This window comes from Phyllobates terribilis, unplaced genomic scaffold (genome assembly GCF_046119375.1).
Source record: "Phyllobates terribilis strain yellow unplaced genomic scaffold, ASM4611937v1 Scaffold_7__3_contigs__length_470593459, whole genome shotgun sequence".
Classification (NCBI taxonomy): Eukaryota; Metazoa; Chordata; class Amphibia; order Anura; family Dendrobatidae; genus Phyllobates; species Phyllobates terribilis.
Genome location: NW_027362767.1, coordinates 266,672,184 through 266,689,728, shown reverse-complemented (window position 1 = coordinate 266,689,728; position 17,545 = coordinate 266,672,184). Strand labels below are relative to the sequence as shown.

At 50.2% G+C, this 17,545-nt stretch overlaps 2 protein-coding genes across 4 annotated transcripts in view; one reads left to right on the top strand and one right to left on the bottom strand.

Annotated features, from left to right (window-relative positions):
- DDX31 (DEAD-box helicase 31) overlaps positions 1-3,446 on the bottom strand; it is a 30,912-nt gene extending 27,466 nt beyond the window's left edge. Inside the window, exons 1-4 of one of the 2 annotated variants that reach the window (XM_073640660.1) lie at positions 3,210-3,446; positions 1,885-2,120; positions 813-888; positions 402-445 (exon numbers count right to left, since the gene is read on the bottom strand). In XM_073640660.1, the coding sequence (XP_073496761.1) occupies positions 402-445; positions 813-888; positions 1,885-2,120; positions 3,210-3,299 (446 nt within the window). In that variant the 5' untranslated portion in view covers positions 3,300-3,446. The remainder of the gene's footprint in view (positions 1-401; positions 446-812; positions 889-1,884; positions 2,121-3,209) is intronic. The other variant, XM_073640661.1, reaches the window with a different exon arrangement.
- A 3-nt stretch (positions 3,447-3,449) lies between these two features.
- On the top strand, positions 3,450-15,156 carry GTF3C4 (general transcription factor IIIC subunit 4). Of its 2 annotated transcripts, none has more exons than XM_073640659.1 (5): positions 3,450-3,577; positions 9,284-11,044; positions 11,226-11,356; positions 11,922-12,010; positions 13,984-15,156. In XM_073640659.1, the coding sequence occupies exons 2-5, from the start codon at positions 9,362-9,364 to the stop codon at positions 14,046-14,048; spliced, it is 1,968 nt and encodes a 655-aa protein (XP_073496760.1). In that variant the 5' UTR covers positions 3,450-3,577; positions 9,284-9,361; the 3' UTR covers positions 14,049-15,156. The 2 variants fall into 2 exon arrangements, with proteins under 2 accessions (XP_073496760.1, XP_073496758.1); XM_073640657.1 differs by lacking the exon at positions 3,450-3,577 and adding an exon at positions 5,306-5,682.
- Positions 15,157-17,545: the final 2,389 nt, after the last annotated feature.

Here is a 17,545-nt window from a genome sequence, read left to right as displayed (position 1 = left end):
ATAATGTCCTCCCAACTGTTCTTTTCCAGCACATTTTAAAAAAACCTAAACGATTATTCTCACCTTCCTCCACGCCACGTCCTCTCCTGTAGCCGGCAGCTGACTTCGGGTGCCGGCATGAGCAGCGCATGACATCACAGCTATGGACCGTGCGTCATGGGCCAGTTAGCACCCTCTGCAACATTATTCCCCTGCCTTTTATCTGTCATCCAGCCCACAGGAAGTTTGATAATTCAGAAGAGCCAACTATCTAATCATGAGGCGCGTCTCTTTAAAATTTAAAGGAACAGCAACGCATTCAGTGTTTACATCATGATCTCCTATCTTCTGATAACCCAATACCTAAAAGGTTTGTCCAAAGGGAAACAACAAAAACATAACATAATACAGTGCAGACTCACCTGGTCATCCTGCTCATTTCCAAGACGTCTGTGAGAGTGGCCATCTTAAAGGGAGGAAAAAAAAAAAAAAAGGGGGGGGGGGGGGTGGTTATGATCTCTTGAAACAATATAAATTTCAGTCAATGCAGATGTAGCAGAGCTGAATTTGTAATTTAAAGGGGTTGTTCCACCTAAATGAGAGCCCATTGGCAATCTACTGGTAACATCAGGGGATGCTGCAGGAGCCACACATTTCTCCTGTAGCGCCCACTATAGAAGTAATGTGGTGTAGCATGTGGACAAGCAAATAATACAAAAGAATTCTCCTTTATCAGGTCATTGAAGCAGCTTCCCCACTAAGACCCAGGAGCCGGGGCTGCACAATCAGGCACAGACTTATAGCGCACGCTCAGCTATAACCTGTTCACTTACCAGATGTGGGTGCAGTCCGAGCTCGGAGAAGGAATCGGAGGAGAAGACTTTTTCCTGTACCTGCTTCACTTCCGATCTAGAGAAGGAAAAAGTCCAGTCTGGATTTCTAGGTCTCATGGTGGGAGAATATACAGCTAGGACCCCCAGTGATCCTGAGAACGGGAGTCCCTAAGTCCCCTGTGTGCATGTGCGACCCCAGCTTTTCACTCAGTTCTATGGGAGTGGCAGCGAGCCCCAGCTCCACTCACTCCTATGGGAGCGGCAGTGTGCACATGCGATCACAGTACCTTAGAGAGTTAATAGAGGGGTGGTCCTGCATGAGAGCTATCTTTCCATTTGCACAGGGGACTTTCGAAGCCCCATTTTTATGATCAGTAGGAATCTCAGCAATCAGACCCCACAGTGATCACACATTTATCATCTATATTGTGGTTGCTGCTTATAGTGTTTCTCCAGCTTTATCACTAAAGTGACAGAGTGACTGTAGACTTGAGAATCCTGTGTGACCTCTCTGAATACAAGTGTACTGAGCGAGGCCGTGCACATCTAGTCGAAATATGGCCGGGAGTATGCAAATCACATACTTATGGTCTCGCCGCCTGTACCAGAGAATACTGACAGCGCTCACACACAGTGACTGCAGACCTTCGTTACAAAACCTTGACGTGAACCACAGCTAATGAACCCCAATAATGTCATCGTCTGATACCAAGTGATATCACGTCACAAGACAGTTAAAGGGAACTTGTCTCTCTATACTCAGAGCGGTGACTGAACCCGAATGCTGCCGGGGAGAATAAAGTTTATTTTCTCTCCGCAGCGTTCGGCAGGTTAGTAACGCCATCAGCCTCCAGATTAACCCCATATCTGCAGGTTCCCTTTAAAAGGGCTTTATAAAAGTAGAAAATATGGCAGCTTTACTCCAGAAACAGTGCCACTTTGGCCCAAAGGTCGTTTGCAGCATTGTAGATCAGCTCCAGTGACGTTGTGCGGTTTCAGGATGCGGCAGCCATGATTTTCACCTTTCACACATCCCCTGTAGACCAGCTTAGCTTGTCAGATGGACACTGACCTCTCGATGTCGGGAAGCTCCGGATTGTTCTTGAACAGGGATGACGTCTTGATGGAAGGCCTTCCCCCCTTCGGGTGCTCCTCGCTCCTTCCGGCCTGGACCTTCCTGGGGGAGACATCGGCTTTTGCTTTCTTACCGTGGAGTTTCGGGGACGGAGGAGGCGCCGGCCGTTTTGGTGGAGGAGGCGCTTCACTGGCATCTTCGGACTTTTTTCTTTTTAAAGCCTTAAATTTCTGCTGCCGACGAAAGAAGAGACTGATTATTATTATTAACACCAAAGACAAACTGATACATTTGTAACAAACTAATCAGCTGGCAGAGGATTGTCCAGAGCACAATGTCACAAACCCTCCGCTGTGATAAGCAATAGTTAATGACGCTTTCTACCTCTGATAGGAAAGGACCCCACACATCCCGCTTCTATCACATACCTAACTGATAAAAGCCCTTTAAATTGGCACAAAGCACCAAAGTCGTTTCTCCCTTTTGGATGCAATTTTTCTCAGCCATTTCAAGCGAGAAGACAAGAAAACAATGTATTGCTCTATGGTATCAGCCATGTAAAGGGGAAAGCCTTCAAGGACTCACATCTAGATAATGGGGTTTCCTCCGCTAGAAGGAGTACCCATTATAGCTGTTCACAGGTCTGTGATTTTTGAGGACCGAGGGTCAAATCGTACCAGACCCCAAGGAGATGCCGCCATCTTGCTGTAACAGCAGACACCGGACTTATTTACGATTGCAGCGGTTTAACCATTTACATGCCATGGTGGATCACTGACAGCAGCATTTAAATGGTGCGATCGCTGGGGAGCACCTGCACCAGAGGCTGATGGGTGGTAATGGCAGCCTGCGGTGAGGCCCGGCCTGCCGCGCGGCTTCGTAGACTGTCGTCTAGTCCATATGCCATATTGCAATATACAGAACAAGAAGCATCAAAGGAAACAAAAAAATAATAATTTTCCCCATTAAAAAAATCCATGTGATATCATCATATCCGTAAAAATCCACACTATCAAAATACAAAGCTCGCTAACCAGAACGAACTGTAACAAAAATGTCAGAATTGCGTTTTTTTTGTTGTTGCCTCTAGAAAATTTAAATTAAAGGTAAAAACGTTTCTATGTATTCCAAACAAAAGGTATCAATGAAAAATGTCTGCTTGGTGCACAAAATAAAGGCACACTGTATCATAGCTCCATTCAGAGAAAACTAACCGAGTGTCCCAGCAGAACGCAGCCCTGGAATAGAATGTCAATGCGGCAGTGAGCACTGACACACACAGCCAGTACAGGACCACAATGCCCCCCCTGTGCTGCACTCACCCACTTCCCCGCAGGCTGGGATTTTTGCACATTCTTGTAGGATTTCACAGGAGCCTCAGAAATATTAAGGATTAACCCGTGCTCGCCCATACCTCTGCCGCTCCACTAACAGGACACCGTGCACACAGAGGCCAGACACACGTGTGAGCACAGGAAGGCCCCAGAAGGGCTGCCCCACAATGCCTGTCTGCAGCCTGATCCAAACAGTGACACTGTACAACGCCTCGCCTGTGATCCAGCAGACACTGAGAACACACCACAGTGTCCCCGCTGACGGCGCCATTTTGTTGTAGACGACCATAGCATTGAATGAATACAGGACTTCAAGAAAATGGCCTCCGCGAGACTGATGCGTACGGCTCGAAACGGTATCTGTATATGTTGTGCAATACTGAATAGGAGCAGGAGTGATATTATTAGGGACCCTGGCGGTATTATATGATTGCTAGTATTATAAATCAGCTAGATTTAGTGTCCTGTCTTTGAGATCATGGCTGCCCCGTCAACATATTTGAAGTATGTAAGCGTGTAGTAATATGTCATACAACACATCTTATAATTATATAAAGGCCTGGGGTGGTCACGTGTCCATCTGCGGGTTCTGTTGCCAGACAACCACCTAATCTGATTCCCTGTTCACATTAAGCTGGAGGCTTCATCGGAGATTTTGGCTGGTAAAATGATGGATGATACTGTGACAGAACGTGCCTGACCCAATTTCATCACTGGGATCCATTGGGATCCCTCAGTCCTGGATTCATCGGGGCATTCCCGGATTTGGAAAACTTCTATTATTATTATTACTATTATTTATTATTATAGCGCCATTTATTCCATGGCGCTTTACATGTGAAAGGGGGTATACATACAAAAACAATTACAATAATCTTTAACAAAATGTGACGGCGACTGGTACAGGAGGAGCGAGGACCCTGCCTGCGAGGGCTCACAATCTACAGGGGATGGGTGAGGATACAGTAGGTGAGGGTAGAGCAGTGCAGTGGTATGGTGGAGCGGTGGTTACTGCAGGTTGTAGGCTTGTCGGAAGAGGTGGGTCTTCAGGTTCCTTTTGAAGGTTTTCATGGTAGACGAGACTCTGATGTGTTGGGGTAGAGAGTTCCAGAGTAGGGGGGAAGCACGGGAGAAATCTTGTATGCGATTGTGGGAGGAGGAGATAAGAGGGGAGTAGAGAAGGAGATTTTGTGAGGATCTGAGGTTGCGTGCAGGTATGTAACGGGAGACTAGGTCAGAGATATATGGAGGAGACAGGTTGTGGATGGCTTTGTATGCCATGGTTAGGGTTTTGAACTGGAGTCTCTGGGCAATGGGGAGCCAGTGAAGGGATTGACAGAGAGGAGAGGCCGGGGAATAGCGGGGGGACAGGTGGATTAGTTGGGCAGCAGAGTTTAGGATAGATTGGAGGGGTGCGAGAGTGTTAGAAAAGAGGCCGCAGAGCAGGAGGTTGCAGTAGTCGAGGCGGGAGATGATGAGGGCGTGCACTAGTGTTTTTGCAGATTCGTGGTTGAGGAATGTGCGGATCCAGGAGATATTTTTGAGTTGGAGTCGGCAGGAAGTGGAAAGGGGTTTGATATGTTGTTTGAAGGAGAGTTCAGAGTCCAGAGTTACCCCGAGGCAGCGGGCATGCGGGACTGGGGAGAGTGGGCAGCCATTGACGTTGATGGATAGATCAGATTGGGGGGGTTGAGTGAGATGGGGGAAAGATGATGAATTCTGTTTTATTCATGTTAGGTTTTAGTAATCGGGGTCAGCAGTATGTCCTGATGGTATCTGCATAGAATGTCACCGTTTGTGACAGTACTATTTCTCGGCTACACGTATGACATGTCAGATCTGTAGCCTGCGAGAAACAGTTATCATTTGGGGACATTTTATAAACACACGGTGTGCTCATATTTGCTGCTATTAACAGGTGTTGTCCATAGCAACTAGATTACTCCATTCATAGTAACCCAACAGTCAATGAAATTGCAGCTTTCATAGATTACCCAGTGCTGCAAATGTAAAAGAAAGAATCTGATTGGTTACTATGGAAAGCTCCTTCCATGTGAGCGCGCATTGCCATTAACAATGATATGCTGACAGGCGCATGCGCGGGCAGTCCTGTCTCCATGGCGGCTGGGTCCTGGCTCAATGCTTGTCGCGTAGTGATGACGTCGCCCTGTATAGACAGTAACGGGTGAAGATGTCAGTAGCCCAGCCGCCGCCGGATGCGGAGCAGGAGCCGCGTCCGAGCTTTCACTTCACGGTCACCAAGCGGGAGCCGGCGGTGAGGCTGCTGCACCCGGTGACTGGGCTGGAGCCGCTGTCGTGGTCGGAGGATCACCGGCTGGCGGTGTGCACCAGCAGTAACGTGTCGGTGCTGGAGCAGGTGTGTGACATCCACAGCGGAGGTCCCCAGCTGTCCCTGCACCGCACCTGTGTGCCCGCCCCGCAGAAGACCCGCGTCCTCCGGGTAGGTGAGCGCAGTGCCCCCGGTCTGTGCTGGGGGCGGCTGGAGCCGAGCAGTGACTGTCAGCAGAGTGGCCCAAAACTGATGCTCGTTCCTTGGGGCTGGACTCTGTAACCTTAACTAAACAAATCACAGCCACCCGCAGGAGGGGCCTGCAGCGAAGAGATGACTGCACCATTCACCCAGCTGCCAGACCGCTGCAGCATGTGATGGGGTGCAGCGGTGAGGTGACTTGTACAGCACATCATTGGATGTTTTTCTTTTGACTTGCAGCTTAAATGACTCAGTGACCAGACCTCTGCAGCCTATGACATGCTGCAGCGGTGCTATGACAGAGCAGCCTGTGCTCGATCCAGGAGGGGGACTGCTGTGACTGTGATTTATTTTTCTTTACTGAATCCAACCATCAGGTAATGAGAACCCTTTGCCCAGATAACCTCTTTGATGATATTGTTTCTGATGGTTGGTCTATAAAGGGGTGACTGGTAACATCCCTGGCGATCTAGGGCGGAGAAGGGGTGACTGATAACATCCCTGGCGGTCTAGGGCAGAGAAGGGGTGACTGGTAACATCCCTGGCGGTCTAGGGCGGAGAAGGGGTGACTGGTAACATCCCTGGCGATCTAGGGCGGAGAAGGGGTGACTGGTAACATCCCTGGCGATCTAGGGCGGAGAAGGGGTGACTGGTAACATCCCTGGCGGTCTAGGGCGGAGAAGGGGTGACTGGTAACATCCCTGGCGGAGAAGGGGTGACTGGTAACATCCCTGGCGGTCTAGGGCGGAGAAGGGGTGACTGGTAACATCCCTGGCGGTCTAGGGCGGAGAAGGGGTGACTGGTAACATCCCTGGTGGTCTGTGGCGGAGAAGGGGTGACTGGTAACATCCCTGGCGGTCTGTGGCGGAGAAGGGGTGACTGGTAACATCCCTGGCGGTCTGTGGCGGAGAAGGGGTGACTGGTAACATCCCTGGCGGTCTGTGGCGGAGAAGGGGTGACTGGTAACATCCCTGGCGGTCTAGGGCGGAGAAGGGGTGACTGGTAACATCCCTGGCGGTCTAGGGCGGAGAAGGGGTGACTGGTAACATCCCTGGCGGTCTAGGGCGGAGAAGGGGTGACTGGTAACATCCCTGGCGGTCTAGGGCGGAGAAGGGGTGACTGGTAACATCCCTGGCGGTCTAGGGCGGAGAAGGGGTGACTGGTAACATCCCTGGCGGTCTAGGGCGGAGAAGGGGTGACTGGTAACATCCCTGGCGGTCTAGGGCGGAGAAGGGGTGACTGGTAACATCCCTGGCGGTCTGTGGCGGAGAAGGGGTGACTGGTAACATCCCTGGCGGTCTAGGGCGGAGAAGGGGTGACTGGTAACATCCCTGGCGGTCTAGGGCGGAGAAGGGGTGACTGGTAACATCCCTGGCGGTCTAGGGCGGAGAAGGGGTGACTGGTAACATCCCTGGCGATCTAGGGCGGAGAAGGGGTGACTGGTAACATCCCTGGCGGCAGGGCTGTGGAGTCTGAGTCGGTGCCCATTTTGGTGGAGTCGGTATAAAATGGACCGACTCCAACTCTTAAAATATATAATAAATTGGGTACAGTAGTTCAATGCAGTTTGTGGGGAATATTTTTTCATAAGAATTTGGGAAAGTTATCAAATGTCCTATAAATGTCTGTCCTATTCCTGATCTAAGGGTCTAGACTTTTAGCTGAGAAGAATCTGTGCTACAGTAAATTTATCACTTAAACATGAGCCGTGTATGAGGGAGTCGGAGTCGTGAGAATTGAGGAATCGTATGTTTGGCTTACCGACTCCACAGTCCAGCCTGGTGGTCTAGGGCGGAGAAGTGGCGACTGGTAACATCCCTGGCGGTCAGGGACGGAGAAGGGGTGACTGGTAACATTTCTGGTGGTCAGGGGCGGAGAAGGGGTGACTGGTGACATCCCTGGCGGTCAGGGACGGAGAAGGGGTGACTGGTAACATCACTGGCTGTCAGGGGCGGAGAAGGGGTGACTGGTAACATCACTGGCTGTCAGGGGCGGAGAATGGGTGACTGGTAACATCACTGGCTGTCAGGGGCGGAGAAGGGGTGACTGGTAACATTTCTGGTGGTCAGGGGCGGAGAAGGGGTGACTGGTAACATCCCTGGCAGTCAGGGCCTGCTCCCTCTTTGACCGCCTACAATCTGGTTTCCGACCGCACCATTCTACTGAAACTGCACTGACTAAAGTCACCAACGACCTACTAACCTCCAAATCTAAGCGACACTACTCTGTTCTCCTCCTCCTAGACCTGTCATCTGCCTTTGACACAGTGGACCATTCCCTCTTACTACAGACTCTCTCATCTATCGGCATCACAGACTTGGCCCTATCCTGGATCTCCTCATACCTAACAGACCGGACATTCAGTGTCTCCCACTCACACACCACCTCCTCATCTCACCCCCTATCTGTCGGTGTCCCCCAAGGTTCAGTTCTAGGACCCCTGCTCTTCTCCATCTACACCTTCGGCCTGGGACAGCTCTTAGAGTCTCATGGCTTTCATTATCACCTCTATGCTGATGACACACAGATCTACCTCTCTGGACCCGATATCACCTCCTTACTAACCAAAATCTCACATTGTCTGTCCACTATTTCATCCTTTTTCTCTGCCAGATTTCTAAAACTTAACATGGACAAAACAGAATTCATCATCTTTCCGCCATCTCATTCAACCCCCCCAACTGACCTATCTATCAACGTCAATGGCTGCCCACTCTCCCCAGTCCCTCAAGCTCGCTGCCTTGGGGTAACCCTGGACTCTGAACTCTCCTTCAAACCACATATCCAAGCCCTTTCCACTTCCTGCCGACTCCAACTCAAAAATATCTCCCGGATCCGCACATTCCTCAACCATGAATCTCCCGCCTTGACTACTGCAACCTCCTGCTCTGTGGCCTCCCCTCTAACACTCTCGCACCCCTCCAATCTATCCTAAACTCTGCTGCTCGACTAATCAACCTGTCCCCCCGCTATTCCCCGGCCTCTCCTCTCTGTCAATCTCTTCACTGGCTCCCCATTGCTCAGAGACTCCAGTTCAAAACCCTAATCATGACATACAAAGCCATTCACAACTTGTCTCCTCCATACATCTGTGACCTAGTCTCCCGTTACATACCCGCACGCAACCTCCGATCCTCACAAGATCTCCTGCTCTACTCCCGTCTTATCTCCTCCTCCCACAATCGCATACAAGATTTCTCCCGTGCTTCCCCCCTACTCTGGAACGCTCTACCCCAACGTATCAGACTCTCGCCTACCTTGGAAACCTTCAAAAGGAACCTGAAGACCCACCTCTTCCGACAAGCCTACAACCTGCAGTAACCACCGCTCCACCATAACGCTGGACGACCAGCTCTACCCCCACCTACTGTATCCTCACCCATCCCTTGTAGATTGTGAGCCCTCGCGGGCAGGGTCCTCGCTCCTCCTGTACCAGTCGCTGTCACATTGTGTTCAAGATTATTGTAATTGTTCTTGTATTATACCCCTTTTTCACATGTAAAGCGCCATGGAATAAATGGCGCTATAATAATAAATAATAATAATAACAGCGCTCTTTTTTTCTTTACAGATTGGGTCGCCAAAAGACGTGGAGGCATGCCGGGCAAAGTTTGCCAGATCCAATGACCCCTCGGTCAGTCAGAAGTTCATGCTGGACAGGGTATTCAACCCGGAAGGAAAGGCGCTGCCGGCTCTGCAGGGCTACAAGTACGCCTGCTGGTCCCCCGTGGGTTGCGATGCCAATGGTAGGTGCCTCTTGGCGCTCCTGACCTTGGACAACCGGCTTACCATCAGCGCCAATTTTGACCGCCTTCAATGGATACAGCTGGCGGACCTGACCGACATGTACGGTGATCGCCTGGCTCAGAGCGACTACGTGATAACGGAAGTGGACAAGGCTGCTGACTTGGCAGACTTTGCGGAGTTTGAGCGGCGGCACCGTATGCAGACTCCAGTGAGGATGGAGTGGTCAGGCATATGTACCACCCAAGAGATACTAGAAAACAATACCTGCCGGGACGTGGGCACCGTGCTTCTGGGCGTTCTCTTTGAAAACGGCGACGTTGCTGTGTGGCAATTCCAGCTGCCCATAAAGGACAGCTCCTCCATTATCTCCTGCAGCACCATCTCCTCCGGGATCCAGTCCCCCAGTGTCCTGGCCTGGTGGGAGTACGAGCACAGCAGCCGAAAAATGAGCGGGCTGATCATCGGAAGCACCCTAGGTCCTGTGAAAATCATCCCGGTCAACCTAAAGGCTGTGAAGGGGTATTTTACTTTACGGCAGCCCGTCGTCCTGTGGCAGGACGCTGACCGCCTGCCGGTGCACAGTATCAAGTGCATCGCGCTCTATCACCCCTACCAGAAGTGCAGCTGCAGCCTGGTGGTGGCGGCTCGCGGATCCTACGTCTTCTGGTGCTTACTGTTAATATCCAAAGCCGGCCTGAACGTTCACAATTCCCACGTGACCGGACTCCACTCCTTGCCGATTGTGTCCATGGTGGTGGATCGGCAAAACGGCACCATTTATACCTGCTCTATAGACGGGAAGGTTCAGCAGCTCATCCCCATCTTCACCAACGTGGCTCTGAAATTCGAGAACCAGCTCATAAAGCTGTCGGACATGTTTGGCGCGGTGAAGTGTCACGGTATTGCCATCAGCCCGTACGGCGCCTACCTGGCTTGCGTCACGTCAGAGGGTATCAACAACGGCATCCATCCGGTCATCAAGAACTTTCAGGTCAATTTTGTGGCTCTCAAGACCTTTGAGGAAGCGGCTGCTCAGCTCCTTGAATCCTCCAGCCAGAACTTCTTCCGGCAGATGGATCTAACGGATCTGGTGCGATGGAAGGTCTTGAAGGACAAGATCGTCCCCCAATTCTTGATGGACGCTCTGGATAAAAAGATGGAGGGCGGACCCTTGTACTTCTGGAGGTTCCGCCTTTTCCTTCTGAGAATTTGGTACCAGTGCTTCAAGAAGTCCTCCTCAGAGGTGGTGTGGAAGCCGAGCCCCAAAGAGTCCAAAGTGTCAAAGGCAGAGGAGGTAGAGAGCATCTTGGCTGAGGAGCAGGAAGGGCAGGTGATTCAGGGCAGCCCCAGCAAAAGCGGCAGAGACTCGGCAGAGCCTGATGGGGGTTGTACTCCGGCAGACGGTCTGCAGGAGATCCAGCAGAAGATCGATGCTGTGGAGGCACATCTGACTCGGGAGCACATGAAGCATGTCCTGGGGGAGGTCTATCTACACACAGGGGTCACAGAGTATACAACCATCCCTACACGAGGTGTCTGTGCCTATCTCATGGCCAACAAGGACAGCGAGGATCGGACTGCACAGGTGCGCCACCTAGCTACACTTCTCCATGTTACCTTTACTCTTTAATTTTATTTAATTTTATTTCTAAATAAGCAAATTTCAGTAGTGGAATAAACAGTTCTCTCTGTTATCAGCCATTTAACAAAAGGTGAGACTTCAATGTTCTGACCGTTTTTCTTTTTGTAACATTTAACCCCTGCAGGTCCTCATTGGACATGTGGAGAAGAAGATGAACAAGCAGACGTTCCCAGAGTACTGCAGCTTGTGTAAAGAGGTTTTACCTTTCACGGACAGTAAGAAGGCCCTGTGCCCGAACGGGCACCTGTGGCAGAGGTAATGGCCAGTGTCAGCCCCGCTATATTGTATCGGATGATATTCTATAAAATAGCCAGAAAAAAATCGCTTTATAATATTGTTTTCTGGTTGCAGCCTGCAGTGTAAAGAATGGAGGTGTTTATTGTTGTCTACAGGCTGCTGTTAGTCTATAAGGATGCAGAATTGATGCAAGATTTATATCACAGTGTAGCTTCTTTTATTGGATTGGTGATGGCAGATCGCTGGATGATATCTTCACTCTACAGTGAGGTCTGACCTCTGGGACCCCTACTGATCCCGAGAATGAAGGAAACTCAGGACTACATAATGATGCCAACACTGATTGGTGGGGGACAATCCTCCGCGATTCTGACAATAAAGGAGACATTTCAGGGACGTGTTGTTGTTCGCTCCTCACTTAGAATGGGCCCAATTCTCTTCTAAGGATCAGTTGGGGTCCGAGAGGTTAGACCTCCTCCCTCCCAGGATCATGTGATGGCATATCCTCTTTATTGGGTGGCACTGTGTGTTTATAGACCCTTTTAATCAATGTTATCCTCATGTCTTGACTCTGTCATTCTAGGTGTTTCCTGACCTACCAGGCGTGCCAGACTCTGGAGTACCGGAAGTGCTTACTGCATGACAGTATCGCGAGGCATCCCGTCCCAGAAGGTAAAGCCCGCTGGTCGCGATCTTGTAGCGGCATGCCGGATTTAGGGGAATATGAACAAGTTTTGCAAATATTGGATGTACGTGATGTGGGAATGTCTCACCGTGTACACTGTAGCATGTGGATGTTCTGCATATCACATCATATGCACCGTAGCCTCCATATTAGAGCTCTGCACAGAACGGAGCCATGATATAATTGTGTGCGAGGCCAGAGCATGGGCATACGTGCTGGTCCAGGATTATATAACTGCACCCGCGGGCTTGTCTCAATGCTCCAATCAGAGTTACATCAGATTATCATACGGGGTGTACAGTAAGCACTACAATTCCCAGAATGCACCACAGAGGAGCATGCTTTGTACATAACCTTCAATCCACAGGTGTTTGATTAAGGTTTCCGCCAGTTTTCTGGATTATAGCTCTTTGATAATGTCAATTTTTTTTTGTGCAACTTAAAGTTGCTGAAAAATGTTGAGTGTTTTACTCTAGTTTCGGGCCAGCTCCTCTAAAGTGGGCAGAGCTGGGGCGTGGCAAAGCCCGTCCGTCAAATTAAATTACTCTAGAAATGTACGGCAGCCCCTGCTTGCAGCAACATTGTTGGTGGAGGTGCACGTCAGTTGTAAGAAGCACCAAGATCATTAAGAAGCATGAACCTCCTAATGAATTTGGCGCATCTGACTCTAATGCACCTTTGATTAAAGGGAATCTGTCAGCAGTTTTTTTCTATTTCAGATAATGCAGGTAAAGAGAAGCTGAATCCAGCGATGTATCACTTCGATCACTGGGTGCAGCCGTTCTGGCCCAACCAGAGCTTTTAGATTTAGAATGAAGCAGAGCTGAGAAAGCTGACCCCGCCCACACCACAGCTGACCCCACCCACACCAGGCTCTGAGTGTACAAAGTCCATAGACAGTGAGGTGCTTATCACAGGAGGGGGTGTCAGACCAGGGCTCACAGGACCAGCTAGTCACAGGAATGATAAGCCACTGCTGATAAAACAATCACTGTAAGCAAACAAAACCTTGGAGCTGGATAAGAGAGGCAGCAATCGGTGTTTTAACCCCTACCTCATGCTGTCTTCAGATTACATAGCAAAAACCTGCTGACAGATTCCCTTTTAAGACTGGATTACAAAACGGCAATTCTAATGAGTCGGTGGCTGACTGCAGAAATAGATTCTAATTTTCCATTTAGTATTTTTACATGTGTAGATCCCCATTCACTGATCCTCCTCTGTATTACTTCTGAAGGTGTAGACGCCCATCCCCTGATCCTCCTCTCTCTGTAGACCCCTTCCATCATCCCCTGATCCTCCTCTCTCTGTAGACCCCTTCCATCATCCCCCTGATCCTCCTCTCTCTGTAGACCCCTTCCATCATCCCCCTGATCCTCCTCTCTCTGTAGACCCCTTCCATCATCCCCCTGATCCTCCTCTCTGTAGACCCCTTCCTTAACCCCCCTGATCCTCCTCTCTGTAGACCCCTTCCATCATCCCCTGATCCTCCTCTCTCTGTAGACACCTTCCATCATCCCCCTGATCCTCCTCTCTGTAGACCCCCTCCTTAACCCCCCTCATCCTCCTCTCTCTGTAGACTCCTTCCATCATTCCCTCATCCTCCTCTCTTTAGACCCCCCCCAATCATTCCCTCATTCTCTTCTCTGTAGACCCCCCCCATCATCCCCTCATCCTCCTCTTTCTGTAGACCCCTCCCATCTTCCCCTTATCCTTCTCTCTCCCTCTCCCTCTCCCCCTCCCCCTCCCTCTCCCTCTCCCTCTCCCCCATCATCCATGAATTCTCTCTCTGTCCCTCTGCCGTCCATGATCCCCGGATCCTCTCTCGACCCCCGTCCATGATCCCCGGATCCTCTCTCTCCCTCTCTCGACCCCCGTCCATCATCCCCGGATCCTCTTCTCTCTGTAGTCTGCCCATTATCCCACTATCTTCCTGACATCTTTGCATCTTCTTTTCCAGACCTGGAGTGGATTAAGCGCTTACTGAAAGGCCCCTGCACACTCTGCGACTCTCCGGTTTTTTAGCACTTCTCTCCGCTCAGACATGTGACGTTATCGTGATGCGGTTCGTTACGGGAGAAGTCACGTGACAACGAAACTCCACTCTAAACTCTTCATTCTTACTGGTCGCTTGCTGTGGAGGAGATGAACGTATTTGAGGTTGGAGAGAAGGACCCGGTACAGCTTCGACAAGCCTTCCTCTGCAGCACAGAGTATTTCAGCAGAGGTGTTTACAGCTGTCTGTCTTTGAGGGCCGGGCGGCCGTGCCATATTAGGAGGATGGTGACTATGTAACAATGAGGGACCAAACTGGGGACGTAGCGGAGCCCATGCCAGTATCGGTGGCTGGCCTGCCCCGTGCACCCTGGCTGCTCGCCCGCTCTGCCCTCATCTTTGTGCTATAATGTGATTTATTTATTATTGAACTGTTGCTATATCGCTGTAGTCTATTTTACTTGTAAGCTAGCCACCGTCGTCTGACACCAGGGCCACGGTTCTCATTTGCTGACGTCGATACAGGACGCACTTTATCTTGTGAGGGGTAAAAACCTTTGAGTCCTTCCAGAAGACTGTAGACTAGTGTGATTTTTTTTTTTTACTTAGGTTTTTTTTTTTATTGGGGGGTGGTCTGTCCCATCAAGTCCTGGAGGAGCACTATCTTAAGGAAACTCCTGGAAAGGATTGGTTGCTATGGATACATGAGCAGCTACAGTGGTTGTCAGGGAGCACATCCATAGCAACCAGTTTGTCCCTGATTACCCAGGCCCGGCAGTACTTTCTATTTTTTTTGTACAAAAATAATGTGTTGGGGGGAGACCCCCTTTATATTTTAGGACCCTTTTCCTGCGTTTCTCAGTCTATATTTTGTAATGAGGCGATCAGCCGAGTACAGGATAAAAACACAGGTGGCCAATGCTATGTGCGTCGTCCATAGCAGCCAATAGTATAGCTGTCTGATTGCTAGGGGAGACATGACCGCTTCTCTGGGCCCGTCGCTCTCCCATACGTTGGCTCAATGGAAATACCTAATGTTCCTGTGCGTCAGTGTTTTGCTTTTTATTTATACGATACTTTTCTACGTTTCCTTGTGATTGTCAGAAAGGTGAATAAAGGGAGATTCTATGAGAGCGGAGCTGCGAGCGTCTGTGTCATCAGTAAGAAGACTGGCCTGTGCTAGCGCAACCCTCCTGAGAGCATTATATGGGGAGGTTAAAATGTATGTATAATAAGAAGTGCTGCAGTGGCCGAGGTGTTTATTATGAGGAGCTGCAGCCAGTGGAGTGCTTGTTGTGATGCCCTGCAGTGCCCGAGGCGGGTGTTGTGGGGCTCTACAGCATCTGACATGTCATGGAGGACCTGTTGTTGCCCATCTTTGCACCAGTGGTCTGCTGAGCTCTGGTGTCCTGGACTGGGCACTGAGGACGGGGCGTTGTGGACTCTACCGGTCTTTGCATTGCCTGCCATGCCCTCCTTGATGTGACTTCCGTGCCATCTGCCATTTAGACCTGGCTCGTCTCTCTGGCCATGTGTTTGCATCATTAAAAAGTAGCCACTTCATAATGGCAGAAACCGCGCCAACCTGGCACCCAGGACCTGGTCCAACAACAATGCATCGCGCCCTCCGCTGCCAGTCTGCAGTCCAGCTCCAACCGCATTCAGCATGTGTTGTGAGGGCCGTGCAGCAACAACATGGATCAGCGTAGTAAATAGGGGGGCTCCTGCCAGACGAGCAGATGGTGACGTTCCATCATGGCCTCGTGTCAGTTTTCTGCCATCGCCTCCAGTTTGGAGCGTGTCCTAATTGACTGGGTCAGGAGTATGACTGACTGTGTGCGGCACTACTACCCATATCTGTACACTGTACTGGCCGGAGGCTGAGAGTGATGCTGCTTCGTCTGTCCCTTTGTAATGTGTGGGGGCACGTTCACTTTTTTTTTTTTTTGTTAAACACCAAATAGCTCCTCGTGTTTCAGCTGTGCCCCTCCATTGACTGTGAGACTACCACTCCCAGCATCCCTGAGATGAGAGCCACTGGCCTGGGGGCTCTACGAAGAGGCAATCCATGAGGGTACGTGGGGGGATTACAGCGGGGTCTGGCATTATCCATACCTCGCAGTGCAGTAAAGCAGTTTATCTCCTGCATATGATGGAATGAGACCGGCGCCGCACACAGATGTACGTACGCGCCTGTAACATCCGCCAGAAGAAAGACGCTTAGAAGTTCCCACATAAAAAGGAATCCGAGCCTCCGACACAGAATCAACTTCTACACGGCGACTTCAAGACGACATTTCCACATAAAAGGCGGCGGATGCAGATATCTGATGGGAGGAGTGTAGACGGTGGGGAACGTCTGCTCCATCACCACGTCCTTTCATGTCGTCTCGCTCTGTACATCTATCCCTCGGCAGCCAGGAACGCGCGTCGGTCTTGCTCCTTCACTCATCAAAGTTTCTATATGGCAGAGCTCTGGCCCGGGCATCTGTTCAGCATGGTGGGAGTTGTACAACAGCTGGTCAGCTGCAGGTTTGAGACTACTGACTCTAGTTCAGCTGCATTGTCTATTGGAGTCTAAGGTGGTCTGAAATCCACCTGTGCTTGGCTAGAGCACAATCCCTCCCATGCTGTACACTGCAGCTCTGCTTCAATAGAGCAACTGCAATCAGCGGCTCCAGCTTAGCTACATTGTCTGTTGGGAGTCTAGGATAGCCTATAATCTACCTTCTGTTTCATCATAGGCGCAAGCAATAGCCCTCCTATGTTTTACACTGCAGCACTGCTCCATTTGGACAGCTATAACTCCTGATTGTCTGCATTGTCCGAGTCTAAGGTCATCCCAAACCCCCATCTCATCTGTCATCAGAGGCCCAGGTTGCAGTACGGTCTCTTCCCATGCTTTACACTGCAGCTTTTCTCCATCTGGTCACTGTTTTAGGCCACGGCCCCACTATCAGTATTTCATCAGTATTCGGTTAGGCGTGGAAGCCAAAACCAGGAGTGGGTGATAAATGCAGAATTGGTGACTTGTTTCTATTATACCTTTTCTCTGATTGTTCCTCACCTGGTTTTGGCTCCCACTCCTGAGAAAAAATACTGACCAAATACTGATAGAGGTGCTGTGGCCTAACGCTGTGACTCCATCCCAGCAGCATTCTCTATCATTGGATTCTATATTAGTCTGAAACCTAACTTTCCTGTCTTATCAGAGGCTGCAGCTGTGTTCATTCCCATGCTTTACACTGCAGCTCTTCTCTATTTGGTCACAGTTACAACACTCCATCTTTCCTGCAATGTCTGCTGGAAGAAAAATCTGAGTTTTTTTTTTTACCGCTGTAGTTTTTGTCAGTATTTGTAAGCCAAAATCAGGAGTGGAACAATCAGAGGAAAAGTATATCCGAAACACGTCACCACTTTTATCACCCACTCCTGGTTTTGACTTACAGATACGGATGTGAAATAGTGACTAAATACTGAACGTGTGAACGCGGCCTCTGTGCTATCCACTGCCTGTTTCATTGCAG

Coding starts and splice junctions, on each gene's coding strand:
- GTF3C4 (XM_073640657.1), top strand. CDS start 5,413: ATGTCAGTAGCCCAGCCGCCGCCGGATGCGGAGCAGGAGCCGCGTCCG. Junction 11,357..11,921: donor AACGGGCACCTGTGGCAGAG/GTAATGGCCAGT, acceptor CTGTCATTCTAG/GTGTTTCCTGACCTACCAGG. Junction 12,011..13,983: donor GAGGCATCCCGTCCCAGAAG/GTAAAGCCCGCT, acceptor CTTCTTTTCCAG/ACCTGGAGTGGATTAAGCGC.